Raw genomic sequence first — 16,750 nt, forward strand, 5'->3', positions numbered from 1 at the left:
CAAATCGTGTTTTGGTGGCTACAGCTAGAGAGACAAGGTATCATTTGTTTAGATGGCAAGAAATGTGAATCACTTTGCTAGCTAGCTATGCTGAACTTGAACGACTGTTATCCACAATTAGCATATCTCTTAGTTGTCAATCAATTGTATTTGGCATCGATCGAATGGGCGGGCAGGCAGGCATGTTCCCATTCTGTTGTCAAAACATGGGTTGGGACAAGCATGCAGGATGAGCAAGCTACTATTCCCCATCGTTTCGTGCAATTCTGACAGCCAACTAGTTTTAAAAAGTTTGAAAGGTTCACTGAATGTTCCCTCGTTAGATTTTTAGCTTATCTCATTCTGGCTAGCATTGGCTGTTGATCTTGTTGTTGTTGTTGATGTGCATAACGGAAGGAGAGCCTACCTTTTCATGGTTGTTTGATCAATAGGACTGTGAAGTTCCCAAATTTAAATGGACTCCCGTGGTATTTACATATTTGCAGAAATTCATTCAGGTGGCTTTTGGCAAATGCATTCTAATCTAATGTCGCGCTGTTGCTAGTGTCGGTAAACACCCCAGTCCAGTTCAAAGTGAATGATGGCAGGCCCATGTGGCAAATGGCTTATTTGCATATAGGCCTACTGTAGCTCGGATTGGCTATGGCACACCGGTCTGTGTAGACAACGACAAGACGGATGTTTTTATTCGGTTTTATTTACTGCAGTGTCTATTAATTGTTCATATACATGGCCGCTTTCCCACTCTGTATTGCTATAGAATTTTCACAAAAGCCTTACTATATATCATTCCCAAACATTCTAGACATTTATGAAAATGACCATATCTAAGTGCTTGTTTGTCAGAAAATGTAAAAAAAAAAAAGGGGTCATATGCCTCCCGGTGGCGCAACGGTCTAAGGCACTGATTGGTGCTAGAGGAGTCACTACAGATCTTGGTTCGATCCCGGGCTGTGTTGCAGCCGCCCGAGACCGTGAGACCCATGAGGCGGCGCACAATTGGCCCAGCGTCGTCCGGGTAAGGGGAAGATTTGGCCGGCTGGGATGTCTTTGTCCCATCGCACTCTATCGACTCCTTGTGGCGGCCGGACGCATGCACGCTGGCTTCTGTCGCCAGCTGTACGGGGTTTCCTCCAACACATTGGTGCGGCTGGCTTCCGGGTTAAGCGAGCAGTGTGTCAAAAAGCAGTGCGGCTTGGCAAGGTTGTGTTTCGGAGGACGTTTGACTCTCGACCTTCACCTCTCTGAAGTTGGGAGTTGCAGTGATGGGACAAGACTATAACTACCATTTGTATTTCACGAAAGATGTCATTCTTCCTGGAGATGTATATGAACAGATTATAATAGGATTTCATGTAGCTAAAACGCTGTCAGTTCCACTTTAATCATAGCAGTAACAAACTCAGGTATAAAGTAGACAACAAAAAAAGTAAAATCATACTATGAGCCTGTTTATTATTTCCTCAGCTTTACTCCCTGTAGGAAATAGAGGGCCACAGCTGGAGCTTGTCTCTAGCTCTTTGTGTTGCTCCTCTGGGCTTTCTTCTTTGGCTGGTGCACCTCGATCAGCTGGATGCTGCGACGCTTAATCTCCTCGCGGGACATGGAGCAGTCCTCCTCCTGACTGCGGAACTGGAATGTATCTGAGAGGGAGGAGAGGAGCAGGTGGAACCGGAGGTATTAGACACAATAAGCAAACACCATTAGCCAAGCACTCAACAGCCATTATGAAAATGTACAGCAATGACTTCCTGCTGTTAATAATAAGATTTTGTTTACAATATACTGAAAAACCATGCATAACCATACACCCCCAAAAAAGCATACCTTCTGAGGTACTGTCATACACAGGGCTGCTGGCCCTCTTGTAGTTCCTGGGCTCCATCATGGTGCTCTGCTCCAGGAAGCTCCACACCTGAGAGGGGAAGGGAGAGGGGTGAGAGGGGAAGGGAGAGGGGTGAGAGGGGAAGGGAGAGGGGTGAGATGACTGATGAGAGGGGTGAGATGAGGGGTGAGATGACTGATGAGAGGGGTGAGATGACTGATGAGAGGGGTGAGATGACTGATGAGAGGGGTGAGATGACTGATGAGAGGGGTGAGATGTGAGATGAAAGGGGTGAGGGGAGAGGAGTGAGATCAGAGGGGAGAGGGGTGAGATCAGAGGGGAGAGATTCAGGCTCAGAGAAAAGAGGTAGAGAGAGATGAGGGCTGAGGAAAGAAAGTAAACCAGTGTTTCACCTTCTCATGATCAGCTGTGTTTTCCTCAGTCTTCTCTGAAGCTGTGGTCTGCAGTGTGGGCAGACGGGCGCCGATTTCCCTCAGCTTCTCTATTACATCCAGACCCCCCAACTCCCTGGGAGAGTCCTACAACAAGACAGAGACATTTGGTTTAGAATCCTCTCTATTCCTGATTAAGATCACCATGGGCTGGCATGTATAATGAGAACTGTAGTGGTAAAGAACAGAGCCTCTGGCTGATAGGTGACCAGGGATTTTGTTTTTCATGGTGACCAAGAAAGGGCCAGATGAGACTGAACTGTCCATCTACAACTTGATTGGAGTCCAACTGTGGTTAATTCAATTGATTGGACATGATTTGGAAAGGCACACATAAGGTCCCACAGGTGACAGTGCATGTCAGAGCAAAAACCAAGCCATGAGGTCGAAGGAATTGTCTGTAGAGCTCCGAGACAGGATTGTGTCGAGGCACAGACTAGTCAGGATCAAGGGAAAGATGAACGGAGCAAAGTACAGAGAGATCTTTAATGAAAACCTGCTCCAGAGCACTCAGGACCTCAGATTGGGGCAAAGGTTCACCTTCTAACAGGACAACGACCCTAAGCACACAGCCAAGACAACGCAGGAGTGGCTTAGGGAGAAGTCTCTGAATGTTCTTGAGTGGCCCAGCCAGAGCCTGGACTTGAACACGATCAAACAACTCTGGAGAGACCTGAAAATAGCTGTGCAGAGACGCTCCCCATCCAACCTGACAGAGCACAGAGCTTGAGAGGATCTGCTGAGAAGAATGGGAGAAACTCCCCAAATACAGATGTGCTAAGCTTGTAGCGTCATACCCAAGAAGACTCAAGGCTGTAATCACTGCCAAAGGTGCTTCAACAAAGTACTGAGTAAAGGGTCTGAATACTTATGTAAATGTGATATTTCCATTTATTTATTTTTATACATTTGCAAAAATCTAAAAACAATAACTGTTGTTGCTTTGTCATTATGGAGTATTGTGTGTAGATTGATGAGTGGGAAAAAAGGATTTAATCAATTTTAGAATAAAGCTGTAAAGTAACAAAATGTGGAACAAGTCAAGGGGTCTGAATACTTTCCGAATGCACTGTATATAAAGAAAGGGATAAAATGGCTACCTTCACTTGCACGCAGCTCATCCTGAAGAACAGGTTGTTGACACCCTTCTCCACCCCATGCAGCACTGATTGGGCCTTTCCAAGCTTGTCCTTCCAATGGCTGCAACGCTCCTCTTCCTGCTCAAGCTCCGCCTGCATTTCCTCCTTCAGCTGCTCAAACCTTTAGATAAACAGGGTGAGTCTCAATTGTATTTCCTCTCTCCTCCACAAGTTCTGAGGCTCGAGATCTGAAGTCTCTTCAGATCTTTTCCTCTTTTTCCATGGATGACACAGGAGTACCACTCTTCTGTGTAGCTCTACTGTACCTGTCAGAGCTGGGCCCAGCGCTGAACTTGAGCTGGGCGTACTGGAGCTCCAAGGCAGCCAAGGTATCCATGCTCTGCCTGACCTGCTCCTCACACTGGGTCATTTGGTTGTGCAGCTGCTCCCTGATGGCCTTCTGAGAGACCAGCCGTGTTTCCAGCTCCTACACAGTGGACAGAGAAACAGGTGAAGAGGTGGACACATAGTCAGCTCAAAGAGACTTCCAAGCACCTGACTGCCATGTTGACAGGATGACCAACTCAAGTTCGGCAGCCCAGGAAGTCCTTGTATATACAGTGGTACTTGGTGAGCAATTAGCCCTGACAAAGACCCAGTTTGGGGGAGAAACATTGTCCTGTTAAACACTTTTGAAGCCTTATACCAGTGTGGATTACATTTTTGTTCAGAGACTATCAGGCAAGTTACCAGTCTTGGGGTTTGTTTCACTACCTTTGTTTTTTCTGTAACAAGTGATCACGTTTTCATATGTGTAGTTTCATGCTATCATATGTTGTCACGTTATCTCATTAACTTCACATAAGATCACGTGATCACATGAGAACGTGTTTTTGGAACACTTCACATGTTCACGTGAAATTCATGTGGTTTTCACATAAGGTCTCAAACACATTAAACATCACATCAAAGTTTCCATGTGTTTAATACCATTCCAATTACTCTATTCCATTCATTATTATGAGCCGTCCCCCCTCACTAGGCTCCTCTGACTGCAATATAACTCAACAAAATGAAACACCTACATCAATGTGTCACGGGACATAAAGTGCTGTTTGCAACAGTGGCTTGCATAAAAAGGTAAGATGAATAATAGGTAATGCATTGCTTATTAGTGCTTATTAGATACTGCATATAATAGGGCTAAATGATCCACGTGGGCCACCATACCTGCAGATCAGTGCAGCTGAGAGCTTCTCTCAGAGCATCAATATCCTCCACCAGTTTGAATATGGACTGGGGAGTAGTGGAGACAGGGGCGGTCTGCTGGGCTGCAGGAGGAGAACACAACACAGACACGCATCATTTCATCATCTCCCTGCTCTACATGGAAAATAAAATGTGAGCACATGAAAAATTGATATTGTTGTATGTACGCATATTGCCTTTTCTCATGCAAAATGTATGATTCAGAATATTATTGCCTTCAAGCTAGAGTACTATCTGAACATGGGTGATCTGATGAGTAGTATTCACTGTATTTATTTGAATACATAAGTGTCTGTGGTGAAAGATCCCCTGTCATAGTACCTCTGATATGAGCTGTCTCTTCAGCCAGTCCCTCTCTGATAGTCCCTCTTCGAACCTGCAAAACAACAACGCTCATTGACTGCAATAGACATCCTTCTTGACCAGAGATGGGCAACAGGCGGCCTGTGGGGCACCCCTCTTTTGTAAGCCTGCGGATCAATTGTGATTTTTATTTATTTATTTAATTGTTTTACTCTGTCGGGGTCTTAACTTACTGTTGAGAGTTAGAATAGTACACAAGTTACAATTTCGAAAATTGGTTGTGCATCAGCAGTTTTTCTCATGTCAGTCACTGACAGTCACTCAAGTAGCTCATGTCAGCTAACATTTTTTAGTTTGGTAAGTTAGTCTAGCTGCCAGTAGTAATCATGATTGAATTACTGACCGGGGGACTCCATTGATTTTGTTAGCCACTCACTCAGATATTATATTAAAAACTGCTACTTTTTCTCTCCGCCCCATGGCAAAATGTGTAGAATTGAATGAAATGAATGATAAAATTGAAAAAATCTTCTCACATGGCAGAATGTGTAGAATTGCAGGAAATTAGCTCTAAAACATTTTTTTTTCCTCTCCTCTGTCAAGTGCGGGCCACAAAACAATAAATTCTTGCAAGGTATCCCCAATAAAATGTTGCTTAGGTCCGGCTCAGACTGCATGTGTGGGTATGCAGACCCGTGAGTCACTGTGGCACCTCATGATGAGTTCAGATTTTTTGTGGCACCATAGTTGCCCATTCCAGCTCTTGACTAATGTGTTCTTTCACTTTCAATATTCCCTTTCAATCGCTCTTTCTTTTTCTAGCTCTCTGTTCCCCACAGGTCCCTCACTCCCTCTTGTTCTCTCTGTTCCCCACAGACCCATCCCTCCCTCCCTCTTTCTCTCCCCCACAGGTCCATCCCTCTGTCTCCCTCTCTCCCTTTTTCTTTCCCTCTGTCTCTTTCTCACTCTCTGTTCCCCATCCCTCTCGCTCTCTCTTTCTCCCTCTCTGTTCCCCACAGGCCCATCCCTCTCCCTACCTCCCTCCCTCTCTCTCTTTCTCCCTCTCTGTTCCCCACAGGCCCATTCCTCTCCCTACCTCCCTCCCTCCCTCTCTTTCTCGCTCTCTGTTCCCCACAGCTCCATCCCTCTCTCTCCCTCTCTGTTCCCCACAGGTCTAGCCCGCTCTCTCTCCCTCTGTCTCTTTCTCTCTCACCTGCTCTTTCAACTTCTGAGCTCCTTTGCTGCTTCGTCGCTCTCCCTCCCTCTCTCTCTCCAGCCGACCCTCCACCTCCTTCTCTTTCACTCCCCTCCTTTCACTCAACTCCTTCTCCATCATCCTGCGTTCCACCATTAGCTGCCTCTCCATCTGAACCAGCTGACTCGAGGCGAAAGACAGACAGACATACACACATCCTACTAATGTAGTGTGAAAAGACATGCACACATCCTGGCCGGTATTCAAACGAGCCTTACCTTTTTTCTCTTATTTTTTCCCAATCATACAAAGACATGTAACCGAAGGCAATGTTATGTTATTCAAATGTAAACATCCCAAAATAGGCAAGTGGGGGCTAAAGGTTACTGGATCCCCGATTTGCCTTACCTTAGTGCAGTCCACAGCAGCCACTGCGGTGTGAGACATGTGGGCCACCTTTCCCAGCTCTGTCTGCCCGCTGACCACTGAGTTCTGCAGCTGATCCAGAGCCATGGGCATCTCACGCACCTCCTGAACCAGGAACAAACAACCCAACCCCAGGTTACATTGGAGCTAGATTTGTCAGCGTCCCAAATGGCACCTATTCCCTACATTGTGCACCAGAGCCATATATTTTGAATGTTGAATATTGATCTAATTCTAGACATTCAGTTGTAGCATTGTTTAAATATTCCATATGTAATGTTAATGGGGCGCTAACATGGCTGCCATAGAACGTTGAAGTGTCATGTAAATGCATCATAATCCAAAAAATACATTGGCCCAATGCTCTGTAGTGCACTACTTTTGGCCATGGCCCATAAGGCTTTTGTCAAGAGCAGTGCACTGTATAGAAAATAGGATGCCATTTGAGCCACTTTTCCAGTCCTATCTAGTCACACTGGTCTGTTTATCGGGATTACACTGACTGGAGAATATCTCCCAAGGGAGACTTGAATTCAATGTTAACAATTTTATTTAATTCAATGTCCACAAAGAAAGGCTGATATTTGTGAATGTGATAGTGTTACGACCTGATGTAGGTGGTCACAGACTCGCAGGTAGGTTTTTTGGATCCTCTCAGCCTCTGTGATTTTGATGGTCATCTTTTCTAGACTGTTCTCCAGCTCTCTCACACGCTGCCATGGAAGATGGAAATGTCAACAATAAAAAAACATATCAAGCCAATTACTGTGCAGAATAAATACTTGGATCCTAGACATCATTCACGTGGGTATCATAACAAGTCATGGTCACTCAATGTCAACTTGCACAAGGTCATTCACACACCAACTCCACAGTGCCTCTCCTCTTTCTAAAGATTTAATTAAATTGTCCTGTATATATGAAGTGTGGAAATACTATTTTTGTTGTCTCTTGGTACATATAACTTATTTTATTTTTTGTTGTCAATTACTGTTCTGTACTTTGTCATGTACAGTTGAAGTTGTAACTTTACATACACCTTAGCCAAATACATTTAAACTCATTATTTCACAATTCCTGACATTTGATCCTAGTAAAAATTCCCTGTCTTAGGTCAGTTAGGATCACCACTTTATTTTAAGAATGTGAAATGTCAGAATAATTGTAGAGAATTATTTATTTCAGCTTTTATTTCTTTCATCACATTCCCAATGGGTCAGAAGTTTACATATGTAACGGATGTGAAATGGCTAGCTAGTTAGCGGGTACGCGCTAGTAGCATTTCAATCAGTTACGTCACTTGCTCTGAGACTTTAAGTAGGGTTGCCCCTTGCTCTGCAAGGGCCGCGGCTTTTGTGGAGCGATGGGTAATGACGCTTCGTGGGTGACTGTTGTCGATGTGTGCAGAGGGTCCCTGGTTCGCGCCCGGCGAGGGGACGACGTAAAGTTATACTGTTACATTGATGCTGTTGACCCGGATCACTGGTTGCTGCGGAAAAGGAGGAGGTTGAAAGGGGGGTGAGTGTAACGGATGTGAAATGGCTAGCTAGTTAGCGGGTACGCGCTAGTAGCATTTCAATCAGTTACGTCACTTGCTCTGAGACTTTAAGTAGGGTTGCCCCTTGCTCTGCAAGGGCCGCGGCCTTTGTGGAGCGATGGGTAACGACCGTGCTTCGTGGGCGACCGTTGTTGATGTGTGCAGAGGGTCCCTGGTTCGCGCCCGTGTCGGGGCGAGGGGACGGTTTAAAGTTATACTGTTACACATACACTCAATTAGAATTTGGTAGCATTGCCTTTAAATTGGTTAACTTGGGTCAAACGTTTCGGGTAGCCTTCCACACGCTTCCCACAATAAGTTGGGTGAGTTTTGGCCCATTCCTCCTGACAGAGCTGGTGTAACTGAGTCAGGTTTGTAGGCCTCCTTGCTTGCACATGCTTTTTCAGTTCTGCCCACAAATGTTCTATGGGACTGAGGTCAGGGCTTTGTGATGGCCACACCAATACCTTGACTTTGCTGTGCTTAAGCCATTTTGCCACAACATTGGAAGTATGCTTGGGGTCATTGTCCATTTGGAAGAGCCATTTGCGACCAAGCTTTAACTTCCTGACTGATGTCTTGAGATGTTGCTTCAATATATCCACATCATTTTTCTTCCTCATGATGCCGTCTATTTTGTGAAGTGCATCAGTCCCTCCTGCAGCAAAGCACCCCCACAACATGATGCTGCCACCCCCGCGCTTCACGGTTGGGACGGTGTTCTTCGGCTTGAAAGCCTCCCCCTTTTTCCTCCAAACATAACGATTGTCATTATGGCCAAACAGTTCTATTTTTGTTTCATCAGACCAGAGGACATTTCTCCAAAAAGTACGATATTTGTCCCCTTGTGTAGTTGCAAACCGTAGTCTGGCCTTTTTATGGCAGTTTTGGAGCAGTGGCTTCCTTTCAAGTTATGTCGATATATGACTCGTTTTACTATGGATATAAATACTTTTGTACCTGTTTCCTCCAGCATCTTCACAAGGTCCTTTGCTGTTGTTCTGGGATTGATTTGCACTTTTCGCACCAAAATACGTTCATCTCTAGGAGACAGAACACGTCTCCTTCCAGAGCGGTATGACGGCTGCGTGGTCCCATGGTGTTTATACTTGCGTACTATTGTTTGTACAGGCGTTGTACCTTCAGGCATTTGGAAATTGCTCCCAAGGATGAACCAGACTTGTGGAGGTCTATTTTTTTCTGAGGTCTTGGCTGATTTCTTTCGATTTTCCCATGTCAAGCAAAGAGGCACTGAGTTTGAAGGTATGTCTTGGAAAACATCCACAGGTACACCACCAATTGACTCAAATGATGTCAATTAGCTTATCAGAAGTTTCTAAAGCCATGACATAATTTTCTGGAATTCTCCAAGCTGTTTAAAAGCACAGTCAACTTAGTGTATGTAAACTTCTGACCCACTGAAATTGTGATACAGTGAATTATAAGTCAAATAATCTGTCTGTAAACAATTGTTGGAAAAATTGCTTGCGTCATGCACAAAGTAGATGTCCTAACCGACTTTCCAAAACTATAGTTTGTTAACAAGAAATTTGTGGAGTGGTTGAAAAAATGAGTTTTAATGATTCCAACCTAAGTGTATGCAAACTTCCGACTTCAACTGTATTTGTACGTTTTATGTGGACCCCAGGATGAGTAGCTACTGCATGCGCAGCAGCTAATGTGGATCCTAATAAACTAAACTGAACAGTAAGAACTGTGTGAGTGGTGCTGTCCATGGTGCTAAACCTTGACATGTGCTTTCTTCTACGTTTTTGGGGACAATTGAGTCTGTCAAATGACACCCTTTCCACTATATAGTGTCACCTGGTCGTAGTGCTGCTCGTCTCCATCCGCATTGGAGTCCAGCTCCAGGGCTTTCATGGCCTGCTCCATCTCCAGCAGCTGAGAACCCTTGGCCCTCACGGAACACTGCAACCCGTTGTGCTGCTCTATCAGAGTACACCGCCTACGCTTCTCCCGCTCCACAATGCTCTACGCACAGAGATATGCAAGCATATTATGTACAAGCTGGCATATACAACTGGGCTCTTCCAAAAATGTAATGCCTTCATACAAAGCTAATATTGTCTACGCACGCACAGGTCATTACAAGCTTGCCACCTCTCTCTCTCTGCCTGAGTTGAAGTTAAACTGAACAAAAATATAAACACAACATGCAAAAATATTACAGTTACAGTTCATATAAGGAATTCAGTCAATTTAACACATTCATTAGGCCATAATCTATGGATTTCACATGACTGGGAATACAAATACGCATCTGTTGGTCATAGATATCTCCTTTTTTTTAAAGTAGGGGCGGGGATCAGAAAACCAGTCAGTATCTGGTGTGACCACCATTTGCCTCATGCAGCGCAACACATCTCCTTTCCATAGAGTTGATCAGGCTGTTGAATGTGGCCTATGGAATGTTGTCCCACTCCTCTTTAATGGCAGTGCGAAGTTGCTGGATATTGGCGGGAACTGGAACATGCTGTCGTACACATCGACACAGAGCATCCCAAACTTGCTCAATGGGTGACATGTCTGGTGAGTATGCAGGTCATGGAATAACTGGGATATTTTCAGTTCCTGGAATTGTGTGAAGATCCTTGCGACATAAGGCTGTGCATTATCATGCTGAAACATGAACTGATGGCGGCGGATGAATGGCACGACAATGGGCCTTAGGATCTCGTCACGGTATCTGTGCATTAAAATTGCCATCGTTAAAATGCAACTGTGTTCGTTGTCCGTAGTTTATGTCTGCCCATACCATAATCCCATCGCCACCATGTGGCACTCTGTTCACAACGTTGACATCAGCAAACCGCTCGCCCACACGATGCCATACACGCTCTCTGACCGGTACAGTTGAAACAGGAATTCCTCCATGAAGATCACACTTCTCCAGGGTGCCAGTGGCCATCGAAGGTCAGCATTTGCCCAATGAAGTCGGTTACGACACCAAACTGCAGTCAGGTCATGAACCTGGTGAGGACGACGAGCACGCAGAAGAGCTTCCCTGAGACGTTTCTGACAGTTTTGTGCAGAAAATAATCAGTTGTGCAAAACCACCGTTTCATCAGCAGTCTGGGTAGTTGGTCTCAGATGATACCGCAGGTGAAGAAGCCAGATGTGGAGGTCCTGAGCTGGCATTGTTACATGTGGTCTGTGGTTTTGAGGCTATTGGGCTTACTGCCAAATTCTCTAAAATGACATTGGAGATGGCTTATAGTAGGGAAATGAACATTACATTCTCTGGCAACAGCTCTGGTGGACATTCCTGCAGTCAGCATGCCAATTGCATACTCCATAAAAACTTGAGACATCTGTGGCTTTGTGTTGTGTGACAAAACTGCACATTTTAGAGTGGCCGTTTTATTGTACCCAGCACAAGGTGTACCAGTGTAATGATCATGCTGTTTAATCAGCTTCTTGATATGCCACATCTATCAGGTGGGTGGATTATATTTGCAAAGGAGAAATGCTTACTAATATGGATGTAAACAAATGTGTGCCAAAAAAATAATATTTGAGACAAATAAGCTTTTTGTGCTTATGGAACATTTCTGGGATCTTTTATTTCAGCTCATGAAACATGGGTCCAAAACTTTACATGTTGCGTTTATATTTTTGTCCAGTGTATATGTACCTCCATTGACAGTCCTGGCTTGGGCAGTGACCTGCTCAGGGTCCTTCCACCTCGTGGGGCTTTCTGATCATTCTCTAAAATCTCATTGGCAGCACTGTACTCTGCCTGGGCCTGCCGCTCTGAACATCATATACAGGGAACAGAAGTCAATGAGAGAGGGGTGATGAATAAAATAATTGCAATCTATAGAGCATTTGATTGGCAGTAGAGGATGCCTGGTTATTCTTTAAAAGTGCCTTCCTCACCATCTTTGTCACGCCCTGGCCTTAGTTTTCTTTATTATTTTAGTTAGGTCAGGGTGTGACATGGGGGATGTATGTGTTTTGTACTGTCTAGGTGTTTTTGTATGTTTATGGGTGCTGTGGCTTAGTTGGTTAAAGTGTCTAGTCTAGGTGTATGTATGTCTATGGTTGCCTAGATTGGTTCTCAATTAGAGACAGCTGTCTATCATTGTCTCTGATTGGGAACCATATTTAGGCAGCCATATTCATTAGGTAGTTCGTGGGTGATTGTCTATGTGTAGTGTTTAGTGTCAGCACTATTTGTTATATAGCTTCACGTTCGTTTGTTGTTTTGTATAGTTTGTCAAGTGTTCTTCGTCTTCGTTAATTATATATGTATTCATTTCACGGTGCGCCTTGGTCCTCCTCTCTTCCACCATACAACGATCGTGACAATCTTAAATAAGCATGCACCATTCAAAAATGTAGAACCAGGAACAGATATAGACCATGGTTCTCTCCAGACCTGACTGCCATTGACCAGCACAAAAACATTCTGTGGCATTCTGCATTAGCATCGAATAGCCCCCGTGATATGCAACTTTTCGGGGAAATTAGGAACAAATATACACAGGCAGTTAGGAAAGCTAAGGCTAGCTTTTTCAAGCAGAAATTTGCATCTTGTAGCACAAACTCCAAAAAAGTTCTGGGACACTGAAGTCCATGGAGAATAAGAGCACCTCCTCCCAGCTGCCCACTGCACTGAGGCTAGGAAACACTGTCTCCACCGATAAATCCACTATAATTGAGAATTTCAATAAGCATTTTTCTACGGCTGGCCATGCTTTCCACCTGGCTACCCCTACCCTCCACAGCAACTTGCCCAAGCCTCCCCCATTTCTCCTTCACCCAAATCCAGATAGCTGATGTTCTGAAAGAGCTACAAAATCTGGACCCCTACAAATCAGCCGGGCTAGACAATCTGGACCCTATCTTTCTAAAATTGTTGCAACTCCTATTACCAGCCTGTTCAACCTCTCTTTTGTATCATCTGAGATTTCCATTGATTGGAAAGCTGCCGCGGTCATCCCCCTCTTTAAATGGGGAGACACTCTAGACCCAAACTGCTACAGAACTATATCTATCCTACCCTGCCTTTCTAAGGTCTTCGAAAGCCAAGTTAACAAACAGATTACTGACCATTTCGAATCCCACCGTACCTTCTCCGCTATGCAATCTGGTTTCAGAGCTGGTCATGGGTGCACCTCAGCCACGCTCAAGGTCCTAAACGATATCATAACCGCCATCGATAAGAGACATTACTGTGCAGCCATATTCATAGACCTGGTCAAGGCTTTCGACTCTGTCAATCACCACATTCTTATCGGCAGACTCAACAGCCTTGGTTTCTCAAATGATTGCCTCGCCTGGTTCGCCAACTACTTCTCTGATAGAGTTCCGTGAGTCAAATCGGAGGGCCTGTTGTCCGGACCTCTTGCCACAGGGTTCAATTCTCGGGCCGACTCTCTTCTCTGTATACATCAATGATGACACTCTTGCTGCTGGTGATTCTCTGATCCACCTCTATGCAGACGACACCATTCTGTATACCTCTGGCCCTTCTTTGGACACTGTGTTAACTAACCTCCAGATGAGCTTCAATGCCATACAACTCTCCTTCTGTGACCTCCAACTGCTCAAAAATGCAAGTAAAACTAAATGCATGCTCTTCAAACGATCGCTGCCCGCAGCTGCCCGCCCGTCCAGCATCACTACTCTGGACGGATCTGACTTAGATTATGTGGACAACTACAAATACCTAGGTGTCTGGTTAGATTGTAAATCTCCTTCGACTTACATTAAGCATCTCCAATCCAAAATTACATCTAGAAGCGGCTTCCTACTTCGCAACAAAGCATCCTTCACTCATGCTGTCAAACATACCCTCGTGAAACTGACCATCCTACCGATCCTCGACTTCAGCAATGTCATTTACAAAATAGCCTCCAACACTCTACTCAACAAATTGGATGCAGTCTATCACAGTGCCATCCGTTTTGTCACCAAAGCCCCATATACTACCCACCACTGCGACCAGTACACTCTCGTTGGCTGGCTCTCGCTTCATACTCGTCGCCAAACCCACTGCCTCCAGGTCATCTACAAGTCTCTGCTAGGTAAAGCCCCGCCTTATCTCAGCTCACTGGTCACCATAGCAGCACCCACCCGTAGCACATGCTTCAGCAGGTATATCTCACTGGTCACCCCCAAAGCCAATTCTTCCTTTGGCCGCATTTCCTTCCAGGTCTCTGCTGCCAATGACTGGAACGAACTGCAAAAATCACTGAAGCTGGAGACTCATATCTCCCTCACTAGCTTTAAGCACCAGCTGTCAGAGCAGCTCAAAGATCACTGCACCTGTACATAGCCCATCTGTAAATAGCCCATCCAACTACCTCATCTTCATACTGTATTTATTTATCTTGCTCCTTTGCACCCCAGTATCTCTACTTGCACATTCATCTTCTACACATCTACCATTCCAGTGTTTAATTGCTATATTGTAATTACTTCACCACCATGGCCTATTTATTGCCTTTACCTCCCTTATCCTACCTCATTTGCACATGCTGTATATAGACTTTTTCTACTGTATTATTGACTGTATGTTTGTTTATTCCTTGTGTAACTCTGTGTTGTTGTATGTGTCCAACTGCTTTGCTCTATCTTGGCCAGGTCAAAGTTGCAAATGAGACCTTGTTCTCAACTAGCCTACCTGGTTAAATAAATGTTAAATAAAAAATTGAGTACATTTTATGTAGCCTATCATATATTTTGCAATAAAAGTATTTTAAGAATAATTTATTCAACTTTTATAGCGCTATTCATTACATAAAGAATATCAAAGCACTTTAAAGCAACACTAAAAAGACAAGCAATTTAGAAAACATCATTCATGAGATGGATGTTCATAACAGTTCAAAGACAGGCAGATAGTGATATTGAGTCGTTTCCATCTGCGTCCAAACGCATCGTATGCAGCATGAAAAAAACACATACACTGTATCATCCGTGGACCGGTTCGTACATAAAACATTCTCTATACAGTCAGTAAAAACGTTGACTTCCTCTTTAAGTCAATTTAATGGCGAGATGGTGGGGGGAAAACGGAAATATGTGTACTTTCTTTATGAAACCATTTTTCCCACCACCATGCTAAAGTAGCTCATGCCTAGGAACGCTTGTCCCATGTTGCGTTCAGCCAATACAGTTGCAGCAGTCTGTTGTTTACTCCTGGCTGAATGCAAGGGTGCAAGTCATCAGGAAGTAGCATTAGCATTGTTGTGGAAAATTGTGTTTTTCTAAAGAAAGTATTGCTATTTTCCCGCCATTAAATCTAGTTAAGGATGAAAAACTATGCGGTATGAACCGGTCCACGGGGATACGATTGTATTGCCGGCTGCATTGTTTAGGCTAATGAGACCGTCGGAAAGTTCATGACTTGAGTGATCATGCAACATCGGAGGGTGGAGGGGGAGCGCAATGGTCTCTGGAGCAAGTCAAGTGGCAGGCAGCCATTAAGGTGCCTCGTCGTCTGTTTGGCGTCTCCATATAGTAGGACTGATGAAGTTTTAGCTCAGCAACTGCAGTTCATGGGCTCCGTTGTAGGTGTGGAAAACTAGCTCGGCTTCACTACTACCAAAATTAAGCACATACTTGGGTGGGGCTACGCCAGAAAGCACGCCACATTTCATTAACAATTCAATAGTAGCCTTGTTACTTAGTCTTTACTACAGTGAATACATCAGCCGTCTTGCTTTCGGGCGTTTCTCCATCCTAAACCTCCGGACAGATGGCTGGCATTCAAATGAAAACAATTGCCAGCTATCACATTAGCTAGCTTGCCAACTTCAGTTTTGAAACTCCGTGGTGGATTCTGATATTAATTCGCTATATATGGAGATTTTTAAAACAATGTTTGCAGAGGAAAAATGCCCAAAATGTATTATTTATAGAAATATTTACAAAATGTACAGGAGCTCTTTGACGATGCGACCTCATGGCAAACACGGAATCAATAATTGTGTCAAGGTGTCACTGATAGCCAGGCATTCGATATCTATCTAGGCTACAGTGGTTTAGAACTTCACTTAGTTATCTTTTGAATGTTTACACTAAACATGCATGTATTTTCCCTCAGAAATAGGCCTACCCGTGGACAAATAACTTTTACCTAATTGTTGTATGCGGAGTCGCTGTTCTTGCAGAGTCAGCATCGTTGGCTGCTCTGTATCCGCTGACTGCATACTGCCCTGTCTTTTGCTGTACGACATTTGTGTTTTATCGTCGCTTTTCAATAGGTTTCTGCCACGCGTATGACAATATCCTGTAGTGATCTATATCATTCTATTGAGATGTCATAATAAAACATAAATACGTGTTTGATAACAGGCACGTGAGGTAGCCACACTAGGTGCGTTCGTAAATTCACTAACTATCTACTCCGATTTCAGAACACTCGTCTGAGTGCCAGGGCGCAGAATAACTCATGCATTTACAAACGCGCAGTAAACGTGGGCAAAAAAACGTAGTTCAATTGTTGCCATCAACACATTTACAGTCGCTCTATATAACATGAAAACATCCAAACCAGCTCTGCTAGGGCGAGGAAAATGGTCAGTGAGGTGTTCTCGCATTTGTGTCTGGAAGTAGCTAGCAAGCAAGCCAACGTTTCGATAGTTTGGGTGCTACACTGCCATTGTGAGGTCAGAACGCTCTGATCAACCT

At 44.4% G+C, this 16,750-nt stretch overlaps 1 protein-coding gene across 1 annotated transcript; it reads right to left on the reverse strand.

The window, feature by feature from the left end:
- Positions 1-1,367: 1,367 nt before the first annotated feature.
- Positions 1,368-16,588, reverse strand: LOC129826587 (coiled-coil domain-containing protein 183-like). Its single transcript, XM_055887489.1, has 12 exons — positions 16,197-16,588; positions 11,742-11,860; positions 9,911-10,078; positions 7,158-7,262; positions 6,532-6,654; positions 4,947-5,001; positions 4,587-4,687; positions 3,683-3,843; positions 3,378-3,537; positions 2,239-2,364; positions 1,828-1,915; positions 1,368-1,643 (listed from the first exon to the last, which is right to left on the reverse strand). Exons 1-12 carry the CDS (start codon positions 16,294-16,296, stop codon positions 1,513-1,515), a joined length of 1,437 nt encoding a protein of 478 aa, XP_055743464.1. The 5' UTR covers positions 16,297-16,588; the 3' UTR covers positions 1,368-1,512.
- Between the last annotated feature and the right edge of the window lie 162 nt (positions 16,589-16,750).

Source organism: Salvelinus fontinalis, chromosome 28 (genome assembly GCF_029448725.1).
Source record: "Salvelinus fontinalis isolate EN_2023a chromosome 28, ASM2944872v1, whole genome shotgun sequence".
Lineage (NCBI taxonomy): Eukaryota > Metazoa > Chordata > Actinopteri > Salmoniformes > Salmonidae > Salvelinus > Salvelinus fontinalis.